Source organism: Hemitrygon akajei, chromosome 12 (assembly GCF_048418815.1).
Source record: "Hemitrygon akajei chromosome 12, sHemAka1.3, whole genome shotgun sequence".
Taxonomy (NCBI): Eukaryota; Metazoa; Chordata; class Chondrichthyes; order Myliobatiformes; family Dasyatidae; genus Hemitrygon; species Hemitrygon akajei.
The window spans coordinates 50,265,617-50,279,205 of NC_133135.1; the positions used below are offsets into that span (position 1 = coordinate 50,265,617).

Here is a 13,589-nt window from a genome sequence, read left to right on the forward strand (position 1 = left end):
CTTGGAGAGTGAAACACAATCCATCTGTCTGTCTCCTCTGTTCTGACTGATGAATTAAGCAGCTCTTCAAATTTAAAACTCTCATCTTTGTTTTTAAATCCTGTGTGGCCTCTTCTTACTTTAAGATCCAACTTATAACCCAGCCTTTTGACCTAGCTTTTAATTAAATGCTCTAATATCTTCTTACCTGGCTCAGGATCAAATTTTGTCTGCATGCTCTCCTGTAAAGCACTTTGGCACATTCATTACTTTAATAAAGTATAGGAACAAGTATGAGAAAGGCTAAATAAAACTAGGAAAATAATACAGTCTCTTGTGTCTGCATTGTACTACGTCACTGCAAAGTCTGTCCCGGGTTTATCAACTTTTAAAAAGTTTTCCTCCTCTCTGCAATGCGAGCCCACCGCCGCTGCTGCTCACCCTTTGTGGTTTCCACTGCTTACTGGCTATTTGAACACATTTTTCATCTCAGGCTTCCGTTTTCCTCCTTATTCTGTCCATCTCTCATCCCCACTCTCACTTCTGATACAGAGCTTCAACCTGAAACACTGACAATTCCTTTCCTCCCCTGAAGCTGCTTGACCTGTTGAGTTCCTCTAGCAGTTGGTTTGTTGCTCCAGTATCTGCAGTCTCGTGTCTCAAGTCCGGATGTGCTGCTTTCTGGGCTGTGGAAGCTGATAGGGAAGAGAGCAGAAGGGCTTTCCATTGCCTTCCAATATAGAGGAATGGCATGGAAACCTTTGTTCAAATGAGATACAAGGACATGTTGGCCCTTAGGCCAGTCAGTTTCATCTCTGTTGTGTGAATGCTTTTAGACACTATTAATCAAAGAATTAGTGCTTGGAGAAATCGGTAAAGGGGAGGAGGCACTTGTTTCTTAGGGCAAATTGTGTTTGAGTAACCTGATTAAATCCTTTGAATAGACAGAGAAAGCTAATGATGCTAGTGCAACAGGAGTGATGTATAAAGGAATTTCAAAAGATGTGAAGTCTTACTCAAAACGTTGGCGTGCAAAATAAAGGCCCAAGAAGTGGTATGAATAAAAAAAACTGGCTTAAAGAATGGAAATGAAGAGTTGTGGTAGTGTCCTCCATTTAGGGTCTCAAACAGTCCTCCCTGGTGAGGCAACACTTCACCTGTGAATCTGTTGAGGGTCGTGTCCTGTATTCGGTGCCTCCATTCATGGCCCCAAACAGTCCTTCCAAGTGAAGCAAAACCTCACCTGCCCATTTTTTGGGCTCACCTACTGTATCCGGGGCTCCCGATGCAGCCTACTCTGTTTTGGTGAGACCAGATGTAGATTAGGGGACCGGTTTGTCAAGCACCTCCACTCCATTTCAAAAAGCAGAATTTCCTGGTGGCCATTCATTTTAATTCCATTCCCCATTCCCATTCTGACATGTTGATCCATAGCCTCCTCTGCTGCTCCGATGAGATCACTCTCTGGCCGGAGGAGAAGCACCTCATATTTCATCTAGCTTGTCTCCAATCTGATGGCATGACTAATCTCCAATTTCTGATAACTTTTTTCCCCTCCCCCCTTCCCTATTTTTCAATTTACCACTCTGGTCTCTTACCTCTTCCCCTCGCCTGCCTATCACCTCACCCTGATGCCCCTCCTCCTTCCCCTTCTCCCATGGTCAATTCTCTTCTCATCAGATTCCTTCTTCTTCAACCCTTTGCTTTTTCAACCTCCAGTTTTTTGTTTCATTCCCCTTTCCCCACCCACTTGGCTTCAGCTATCACCTTTTAGCTTATTTTTCTTTTCCTCCGACCACCTCCTTATTCTGGCATCTTCCCCCCTCCTTTCCAGTCCCGATGAAGGGACTCAGTTTGAAAAATCGACTACTTATTCCCTTCCATTGATGCTGCCTGACCTGCTGGATTCCACCAATAAACTTGTGTGTGCTACTCTAGGTTTCCAGCATCTGCTTTAACTCTATCTGTTTATGAGTTGTGGTAAATATTTTTCATAATGAAGATACACTATTCCCCCAAAGCTATGCAGGTGCACGGCCACGTAGTAACGGAAATGCTTCCATGCACATAGCTGCTGTTGGCGTGCAGCTGTAATTTTCTTTCGTACAATATTAATATTTTGAAATTATGTTAATACAATTTTAAAATCATCCCTATATAATTTTAAGTCTATGTTAACATAATTGTGAAATATCCTAAAATTAATTGTTAATGAATATAATCTGCAACTTTTCTTAATAATAACCTTTACTTTAAAATATTTTAGATGTTCAATGTATTTACACTGTCAGTGTTTCAAGTTACAACACTTAAAAAAATTGTAACAATGAATACAGAATGAAATTTAGTTGGTTATTATTAATAAACTCCTGGCCCGCTGAATGCTGACACTATCTAGTCAAAAAATGTTACCTGAGATTGTGCCTGTCAGTTGTTTTGATTGCCTGACATCATTTACTTGTGTTGTGAATTGTGGTTTGTGCTTGTTTGACGTGCATATTACAAAAAAAAAGCACTTAAAATATTGCAGTTTTCAGGCCATATAAAAATGTACTCCTCAGAGCAATGGTTGGTGTGCACAGCTGTAAAATAAAAATTAGAGGGAATGTTAATGGAAAACGATGGAGAATACTGATCCTATTCGGTGTCAGAGCTACTATGCTTTTTAAAAAATAAATCATTGACTTAGGTAGGAGTATACGGAGTAAATATTCCGAATTTTCCAAACATTTACAAACCTGAGGAAATGCAGTCAATAATGAGGAAGATTGTGGTATAAGGTTCTGAAGAGACATACCTAACAAAGTGGCCACTGGGTGGTCTACTGTTGCTGTATCACATCCACTTCAACTTCCGAGCTTTTGTGCATTCGGCTCTTTTGCACACCACTGTCGTCACCTTCCCTTCCACTTGGAACAGTTCGGCCATTCTCCTCTGACTTCTCTCACTCATAAGGCATTTTTGCCCACAGGATTGATACTCACTGATCTTTTTTTCTTTTACACCATTCTCTGTAAACTTTAGAGACTGTTGTGTGTGAAGATCCTAGGAGATCAGCAGTTTCCGAGAATGGAATGGTTTCTCAAACCACCCTGTCTGGCACCAACAATCATTTCATGAACATCACTTAGCTCACTTTTCTTCCGCATTCTGAACAACACTGAACCACTTGATCATGTCTGGATGCTTTCATGCATTTGAATTGCTGCCATAAGATCAGCTGATAGGTAGTTGCATTATTGAGCATGTGTATATAGTAAAGTGGCCACTGAGTGGGGTTATGTGAACTGAGTGAGTAGACAAGGCAGATGAGATTTAATACAGGGAAGTATGAAGTGATACATACCATGAATTGCAGTCATCATTACCAATAGCAGGTTTTTCTTTTACCTTCACAATTGTTAAGGTTGAATTTGGAGTCTCTGGTTTATTACTGCAGGCCTCTGGATTATTTGTACTAGCATAATGCTGTATCAATCCAACATAATCACTTAATGCAAACTTTCAGATTAATGTTTTCAGTGTTTGGCCTGTTAAAGTGGTACACACTGTTTTCTGATTATTTCCCTCTGATTACAGTTGTGTTACAGCCTAGTTTAATGAACAAGGCATTTGAACTGTTGTATTGTGGTTTGATCTGTGGCATGGTTTCTTCTCCATTCACAGATATGAGCATGATGATTCAGAGACACTAAATGATTTAGTCATATTTACAGCCACAGATGGATTTAACACTGCAGATGGGGTGTTGGAAGTAAAGGTAAGGACAAAGAAAAGTGCTGTTATAAATTGTGACATGACATAAATCCATTAAATCAGATGCATAACACTGAACTGGCATTTGATTCCCTCAAACCTGTTGTCAGATACATAGTTTAATTTTTTTTACGACTAGACATTACAGTGTTCAAAATATTTTAGTGAAAGATTTAGCAGCATGTGTTTTAATTACAAAGTATTTACAACACATAAATAAACTACTTCAGCCTATAAGTTTGTGCAGGTTTTTGATATTAATCTTTTTTCAGATTCTCGTCAAAATTATCAACATTCCATTCCATTTCCTTCTCTCTCATCTGTTCCATCTTACATGCATTTATATTATTTACTGACTGTGTCGCGTTCTGCTGAACACGGTGGGCATGCTATGTTGGTGCCAAAATGGGTGGCAACACTTGTGGGCTGCCCCTAGCACATCCTCGCTTTCTGTTGGTTGATAATGCAAATAACACATTTGTCTGTATGTTTCAATGTAACTCTTGTTAATAAATCTAAATCTAGTCTAATCTAATCAGCTTCTTCCTGTAGAAGTGAGTTTCAACTTCTAACCAAACAAGGTAAAGTAATCCCCCGGAGATAGTAATGATTGGCCTTTGTTTGTAGCCCCCATTAATGAGTTCATCCACAAAATCCCACTAAATGCTTTCCTCAACATCATTAAAGCCTTGGATATAGTGGAAGACTTCCCAGTCTTTTTTTCTCTGGAACATGAAGCCTAAGCTGTTCAGTCTTTCCTAATAGATATTATCTCTCACTTATTTTAGCAGTCCAGCAAAGTTTTTTTGATAATACAAAACCCAAAACAATTTATAGAACCAAATGCAGATGATGAAAGGCCATTCATTTGTAGTGACATGATGAAAGAATACTAACCTTTTTTAATGGAAAAATCAGAATTAAATTGACCATGTCCTTCATGGCCATCGAGACTGAAAGGTTAGATCACATGCTATTCGAGTGAACTAACTGACAGGATTCATAATTGGCTCAGTGCTACGAAGCAGAGGGTGATAGTCAAGAGTTTTTTCTTGGATTGGATCCCATGTCAGTGCTGTGCTACAGGAGTCGGTGGTGGGACCTTTGTTGCTTGTAATTTATATAAATGATGAGGATCTAAATGTACGTGGCATAGTTAGTATGTTTGCAGACGATACTAAAACCATTAGTGTTGTAAAAAAACTTAGAAAGTTATGAAAAATTACAGAGGGTATGTGGGCTGAGATTGTCAAATTGCTTTTAATCCAGATAAATGTAAGATATTGCATTTTGGGAGATCAAACTAATGTAGCAGTTGTAATGAATGGCAGAGTCCTAGGGAGTGTTATGTAACAGACAGACCCACTCTAGTAAACTGTTTTAAGAGGTTGGTTGCGGCTAGAATTAACTCCTGCCTGAGTTAGTAACTGCATCTGCTGCAGTTTGTCTACCATAGCAATAGATGCAATCTCACTGCTCTCTTCTCATTACGTTCATCTGAGAGGAGGTACAGGAGCTTGAAGACCCACAACCAAAGGTTTAGGAACAACTACATCTCCTCTGCCAACAGATTTCTGAACACTGTCAACCTATGAACGCAACCTTCCTATTCCTGTTTTTGCTCTATTGTTTATTTTTGTAAGCTATGGACTGTTATCTTTACACTGTACTGCTGTCACAACACAACAAATCTCATGTTATATGAAACAGTGGTAAAAAACATCTTCTGATTCTGATCTTTACCAAGATTTGATCTTTGGTACCATCTGCATTTGATTAGCTGATTTGATCTTTGACTCCATTTTTCTGCCTGTTCCTCACAATTCTTGAAGCACCTGCAGATAATAAATCAGATTCACATTCTGATCTATAAGTACAAGGGCATAGTTTGCTGACAGCGGCATCTCAGGTAGATGGAATGGTGAGGAAAGCATTTTGCATGCTTGCCTCATCAGTGTGAGCATGAGTATGGGAGTTAGAAAGTTGTGTTGTACTTGTATATGACATTTGTGAGGCCGTACTTGGAGTTTCAGTCACACTGCTATAGATAATATATTATTACACTAAAAAAGATTTACCAAGATGTTGTTTGGATTTGGGGGCTTGAGTTACAAGGACAGGTTGTGTGAACTAGAACTTTATTCTTTGGAATGTCGGTGACCTAATAGAAGTATATAGATCATGAAGGGCAAAGACAGAGTAAAAGTTCATAAATGAGAGAAAATCTGCAGATGCTGGAAATCCGAGCAACAGACACAAAATGCTAGAGGAACTCAGCTGGCCAGGCAGCGTCAATGGAAAAGAGTACAGTCGATGTTTTGGGCCAAAACCCTGCAGCAGGGCTTCTATAGATGCTGCCTGGTCTGCTGAGTTCCTCCAACATTTTGTATGTAAAAGTTCATAGTCTTTTTTGCAGGGAGGAGATGCAAAGAAAGATGAGAGATTTAAGGTCAGAGGCAAGAGATTTAAAGAGGAATATTATGGACAGCTTCTTCTCACAAAAAGTGGTGCTTGTTTGGAATAGGCTGCCAGAAACAGAGGCTGATGGGAGCACACAAGCAACATTTAAAAGCCATTGAGATAAGTACATTAAGTAGAAGAAGTTTAGAGGGCCGTAGGCCAAACACAAACAGATGGGACTAGCTCACTGACAGAATAGTCAGCACAGATGTGTTGGGTCATCTTCTTTCTGAAATAAAGATTATGTTGGGCTAAAGGTCTGCTTCTGTGCTGTAAGGCTTTCTGACCATCTGACTTTGTTCATTTGAAGAAGGTCCGAGAGTGGATCCTTAGTATTAACATCTTCCTTTCATGAGCATTGGAGGGAATTTGCTTTTGTTGTAACTGTAAGTGTGGGATGGAGGGAGAAGGCAGCATGCTGGGGCTGTTAGGATAGTAAAAAAAAAATCTGTCCTTACGTTTAATTAACTTGAACTCCTTGATCTTTTTTATCCCCCAAGATTTTACCGATTAATGATGAGCCTCCAGAGCTACAACCACACTTGAAATCTGGACTACAATGTTATGAGCGAGAAAGGGTTTTGATTACCTCCGAGTATCTGTCTGCTACAGATGCTGATAGTGATGATATGAAACTGATGTATATAATTGTTCGCTCACCGTCCTATGGAATAGTACAAAGGAACGATGTCATGGTTGACAAATTCTCACAACTGGATATCATCGAAGGGTCAATTTCTTATTGGCATACTGGTAGGAAAGTTGTCCTTGATCAACACTGACAATGCTCCATTAAAATGCAAGTGGAAAAAGGATGAAATATTCATTGGAGAAAGGAACTGTTTACATTTAAGTTATTGATTTACACTACCGAGAAAGTTTTTAATGTAAAGAATATAAGTTATGGAGCAAACAAAGACAGCAAAATAAAAAGGGAATATTTTTGATAACTTGGGAGCACCTATACAGGATTCCATAAAGGTTAACGTGTGTTGAGTTGGTGGTAAGGAAATGCAATGTTAGCATTCATTTCAAGAATGCCTGAATATAAGAGCAAGGATTTGATGCTGAGGCTTTATAATGCATTGATCAGACTGCACTTAGAGTATGTGACCAGTTTTCGGGCACCTTACTTAAGAAAAGGTATGCTGGCATTGGAGAGGGTCCAGAGGAGGTTTTCAAGAATGAACCCAGGAATGAAAGGATTAATGTATGAGAAGTGTTTGATCACTCTAGAGCTGAAGTTGCAGGTTTAGAAGAATAAGGGGGAGATATCATGAAACCTATCGAACATTGAAAGGTTTAGATCAAGTGGACATGAATAGGATGATTCCTATTATGGGGGAGTCTAGGACAATGGGGCACAACCACAGCATAGAGGTACGTCTCTTTAGAACAGAGATGCAGCTGCATTTCTTAAGGCAGGGAGTGGTGAATATATGGAATTCATTGTCATAGACTGCTGTGGAGGCTAAGTCATTGTGTATATTCAAAGTGGAGGCTGATTGGTTCTTCATTAGTAAGGGTATCAAAGGGTACAGGAAGCAGGTAAGAAAATGAGGTTGAGAGGGATAATAAATCAGACATGACAGAATGGCTGAGAAAACTTGATGGACTGAATGGCCTAATTCTGCTCCTATGTCTTATGGTCTAATAAGTCAAGAGATGGAATAAATGGATAAGCATAAATTATATCAGCAAAACCAGAAAACAAATCAGAAAATGCTAGGCATATTGAGTAGGTCTGGCAGTATCTGAGGAGAGAGAAGCGGAGTCAATATTTCAGGTTGAAGATCTTTGATTAGAACTTGCAATGTACTTTCTTCTGATGAAAGCCCACTGGCCTGAAACATTAAAAACCAACAGAAGGCAACTAATACAAAAAACATAAGCAGCGAAAAGAAGAAATATGAAGATAAACTAGCCAAAAATATCAAAGAGCATACCAAAGGTTTGCTTCAGATACTGAATATAAAATGGAAGAGAGAGGCAGAGTGGATATTGGACTGCTGTAAAATGATGTTAGAGAGAGTAATGGGGACAAAGAAATGACGGATGAACTAATAATATTTTACATTTATCTTCACTGTGGAAGACATGAGCGGTGTACCAGAAACTCGAGAGTGCCAGGGGCAGAAGTGAATATAGTTGCTATTAATAAGCAGAAAGTGCATGGGAAGCTGAGTGGTCAGAAGGTAGATAAGTCACCTCGACCAGATGGACTACACTCCAGGATTTTGAAAGAGGTAGCTAAAGAGATTGTGGAGGCATTAGTAATGATCTCTTAAGGGTCACTAGATTCTGGAATGGTTCCAGAGGACTGGAACACTTCAAATGTCACTCCACTTTTTAAGAAGGAAGGGAAGAAGAAGAAAGGAAATTATAGGCCAATTAACTTGAATTTGGTGGTTGGGAGTTGGAATCCTTTATTAAGGTTGAGGTTTCAGGGTACTTGGTGATGCATGTTAAAGTAGAGCAAAGTTAGCATAGTTTTCTTAAGTGGAAATCTTGCCTGACAAATCTTTTGGAATTTTTGAGGAAATAACAGGAAGGATAGATAAAGAAGAGTTAATGGATATTGTTTCCTTGGATTTTTAGAAGGTCTTTCCCAAGGCGCCACATAGGAGGCTGCTTAACAAGATACAAGCCCATGGTATTACAGCAAAGATCCAAGCATAGTTAGAAGATTGGCTGATTGACAGGAGGCAAAGAGTCAGAATAAATGGGGTCCATTCTGTCTGGCTGTTGTGGGCAAGTGCTGTTCTACAGGGATTGGTATTGGGACCAATTGTTGAGGAAGCAGGGCATTTGCAGAATGACTTGGACAGATTGGTATAATGGGCAAAGAAGTTGAGAATGGAATATAGTGTAGGGAAGTGTATGGTCATGCAAATTAGTAGAAAGATCAAAGGCATAGACTATTTTCTAAACAGGTGAAAATTCAAATATCAGAGGTGCAAAGGGACTTGGGAATTCTTCTGCAAGATTCCCTAAAGGAGGTTACTTTGCAGGATGAGCTGGTGGTGAGGAAGACAAATCCAATGTTAGCATTCATTTTGAGGGGACCAGAATATAAGAATAAAGATATGATACTAAGACTTTATAATGCTTTGGTCAGACTGCACTTGGAGTATTGTGAGCAGTTCTGTCCCCTTCTCTAAGGAAAGATATGCTGACGTTGGAGAAGATCCAGAGGAGGTTCACAAGAATGATACTGGGAATGAAAATATGAGGAACATATGAAATCAAAAAGCTGTAACTTCCCTGTCAGGGTTGTGTTTTTGAACTGCCTGTATGACCTGGCATTTTCGTGGTGTGAACTGAAGTCTGGAAAGTGCAGGACAGTTGCAGTCTGGTGTGTATAGAGCAAATCCAGGCAGTGAGCCCAGGCCCGAGAGTGGGGAAGAAGCCAATGTTTGGCCATTGCTCGAGTGCACTTGGAGGCAAGTCAATGCAATGGAACCAAGGTGGCATTGCTCAGGTATAGGCCCAAGACTGAGGAAAGATCCAAGGTTTGATTGACTTATGTGCCGAGCCGAATTGGAAAGATTGGGTAGAGGCTGAATTGAGGTGACATGGCCTGGGCCCAACAGCATATTGTAGTGACAGAGTCCAGATCCAAGAGCAAGGAATGACCCAAGGTTCGGACAATTTAAGTACCAGGCCAGATTGAAAAGCTTAGGGTGTTGGGGATGACGAGGAATTGGCCAGTTCAGCTTGCTGTTCCATCATGTTTACTCATCTCTGCATTGAACTGAAAGGATGTGGCCTACTGCTAACAGGCTCCTGGACCAGCTGCAGTGAAGACTGGTTTAGTGGCTGTGTGACTCACTTTTGTGAACTTCAGTTCTGAATGTTAGTTGCTTACTTCTATTGAATAGAATTGAATTGACTTTATTACTTACATCCTTCATACCCATGAGGAGTAAAAATCTTTACATTACATCTCTGTCTAAATATGTAATGTGCAATTTATAGTAATTTATAATAAATAGTATGTACAACAGGACCATAGGTCAATATAACATAGAAATACAGTTCTGTCAGCATGAATTAATTAGTCTGATGGCCTGGTGGAATAAGCTGTCTCGGAGCCTGTTGGTCCTGGCTTTTATGCTGTGGTCCCATTTCCCAGATGGTAGCAGCTGGAACAGGTTGTGGTTGGGGTGACTCGGGTGCCCAATGATCCTTCAGGCCCTTTTTACACTCCTGTCTTTGGAACTGTCCTGAATAGAGGGAGGTTCACATCTACAGATGCACTGAGCTGTCCGTGCCACTCTCTGCAGAGTCCTGCGATTGAGGGAAGTACAGTTCCCGTACCAGGTGGTGATGCAGCCAGTCAGGATGCTCTCAGCTGTTGCACAGTTTGTTTTTCTTCCTGCACATTGTTTGTTCAACGGTCTTTTTTAATTGGGATTCTTTGTTTTGTGGCCTGTCTGGATGGAGAGGAATCTCAAGGTTGTCCATAGTATACATACTTAGATAATAAATATACGTTGTAGAATGCAATCTTTGGGTTTTCTACTCTGAGCAGTCCTTAGTTACAAAGTTTTCTAAGTCAACATTGATGTATACAGTCCAGTTTTCCTCAGTTCTAATGGATTATCTTCACCACAGGTAAAGAGTGCTGAACTTAGTTTTCAGTCTCCAGTGTGTCTTGACCTATGGTCTATTCAGCAATGGCTCTATGCTGTGACATCTTTATGGACTGGGGAGGTTGTTCAAGCTACTTCACTTCTGCCACGAGATTTCTGAACAGGCCATGAACACTTCCTCACTATTTCTCATTGCACTAATTATTTATTTTATTTCTTATTGTAATTTTTAGTTTTTTTTAATATCTTGCACTGTATTGCGGCCACCAGACAACAGCTTGCCTACCATAAGCAGTGACAGTAAGCCTGAGATGATTCTGACCTCATGGATATCATTAGATCTCAAAAACATTGTTATTCATTCCTTGTACTGATCACAACTCATTCCTTGTACCCTTTCCTTCCATTTATTTTCCTTCAATCTGTGCTTTGGATTTTTTGAAAATAATTATTTTTATTTGTTGAGTTTTGTTTTAATGTTTCTTCTGTTTTACATATTTTGTACTAACATTGACATTTTATTTGTGTCATTTTGAATAATTTGAAGTTCCCTGAAATTTTAAAATTCTTTTTACCCTAAATGCATAATTATCTTTGTATGGATATTACTCTGGGATTTTCTCCATTTCTCAGAGAACTACAAGGCAAGAGATTGTCACAGAAACAGTTTGCAAATGCAGCAGAATTGCTTAATGCGAAGTTCACCTTTCCTGAGGCAGGCAATGGGGCATTGCACCGATTTCCCCTGTGCCCTAAAGGAGGCAAGGCATCTTCAATACATTTCTCTTAAGATGACCTAGGATTCTATTTCTCCTCCCTGAAATTTTAATTTTGCTTCACTTATGTTTGCCTGCAGCAGCATGCAAATCAGCAAAATCTATGAGTTGTCTTTTAAAACACAGGAACAGCTTTTTAAATGTGCTGCTACATACATCATTTGACCCCACAGCATTCCTGCATCACCTGCAGGCCTATTTTCTGCTGAGTGTTTGAAATAATGGACTGAAATGAGCTGCATTCAGCCCTAGCACCTGAACTCACTGCCTGTGGCATCCACCTACCTGCACTTGCGCGAACGTGATGCAGAAGGTAAACTGAGCTGATGCTCCGTCCCTGGGGACTGGGTAGTACTCTATAGTGAAGCTTCACTCTTTTTCACTACAGGCATGCTAATAAGATTATAAACGTGAGAGAATCTGTAGATGCCGGAAATCCAAAGCAACACACACAAAATGCTGGAGGAAAGCAACACACAGCCAAAACATTGCCTGTTTATTCATTTCCATAGATGCTGCCCGACCCGCTGAGCTCTTCCAACAGTTTGTGTGTGATGCACCATCAATAACTCTCAGAGACGTGAGTTGAGTTAAGGTAGGCTTTTATTGGCTGGAAGAAAGCACAAGCAGCAAGTGACCACCACACAACATCCTGGAGACTGAGGAAGGGGCTGTGCCTCCAATCGCCTTTATACCGGGGTCTGTGGGAGGAGCCACAGGAGCAGTCAGCAGTGGGGGGGGGGGGGGGCGTGTCCAGACAGGTATATGGTGTTCACCACAGTGTGTGTGAGGCTAATAAAATGCCCGCTGAGACCCAGAATGCACTAACAGCTTTTGACAGTGTATATATAATTCTAAGTTATTAACAATGCTGTAAGTAATACATTCAAAAACAAATAAAACACTTTGAAATAATAGTGATAACTACCTTCTCTTTTCAGACCAGGAGTCAGATTGAAATGGATGAGATGACGTCTATCACTGAACTTGTCCAGATCCATTCTAGGAGGTACTTGCCTGTGAATGGCTAAACCTCCATCAAACCCAACAATTAATAAGTCGAGATAGAAACTTACTTAAAGTCACCTGGGCGTGCTTGGGACATTAGTTTTAGTTGAGAATATTGACCCACAGTGATGCCAAACATTAATCATCTCTTCTTCCTAGGTGGTGAAATAGGATATAGTCCTTGTGTGGACACTGTAACAATAATCGTCTCTGATGCAGAAAGTGGCACGGTGGATGGCTGCTGTTACGACGGACCTCTTCCACCACCAGTACCACTCCACGGCTCTCTCCCTATCTATGATCTGAACATCACTGTAATGCCAGTCAACAATCAACCTCCAACAATTAAAGTCGGTTAGTCCACAGTCTTGTACATCTGTAAATAGTTTGATGACATGCAGATTTTGTTGGTGTAGTTAGAAAATTGGGGAATGGATTAGAAAAACTGCAAAATCATGTTGTTGTGGTCATTATGTCATTCAATTTTCTTAAATATTTCAAAAAATATCTCTCTGCTCTTTTATCTCAAATTGCAATCTGTATATAGTCTTTGGAGTGCAGTATATTGGAATATAGGACATGGCACAGTGCGGCAGAGAAATAGGCACTTCAGCCCACAATGTTATTCCGAACCAGCTAAAAAGCAAATCAAAAACACCTGAACACTAATCTCTCTTACCTCCACCATGTCTATATCCCACCATCTTCCTTACATTTATGTGTCTATCCAAAGTCACGTAAAAGCCTCTGATGTTTTTGTCTCTACCATCATACCAGGCAGCGTATTCCAGGCATCCATGATTCACTGAGTAAAAACTTACCCCCTCACCTTCTCTAACCTTCAATGCATGCCCTCTGGTGTTCGACATTTCAACCTTGGGAAACAGATGCACCCCGTCTACTCTATCAATGTCTCTCATAATCTCATAAACCTCTATCAGATCTCCCCTCAGCCTCTGCTGCTCTAGAGAAAAGAACCCTAGTTTATTCAGCCTCTTGTATAGCTCATACCCTC

The 13,589-nt window shown here is 40.2% G+C and overlaps 1 protein-coding gene across 4 annotated transcripts in view; it reads left to right on the forward strand.

The window, feature by feature from the left end:
• frem1b (Fras1 related extracellular matrix 1b) overlaps window positions 1–13,589 on the forward strand; it is a 214,248-nt gene that overhangs the window by 96,514 nt on the left and 104,145 nt on the right. For all 4 annotated transcript variants that reach the window (XM_073063069.1, XM_073063070.1, XM_073063071.1 and 1 more), the window contains 3 exons: window positions 3,646–3,739; window positions 6,696–6,948; window positions 12,734–12,928. In XM_073063069.1, the coding sequence (XP_072919170.1) occupies window positions 3,646–3,739; window positions 6,696–6,948; window positions 12,734–12,928 (542 nt within the window). The remainder of the gene's footprint in view (window positions 1–3,645; window positions 3,740–6,695; window positions 6,949–12,733; window positions 12,929–13,589) is intronic.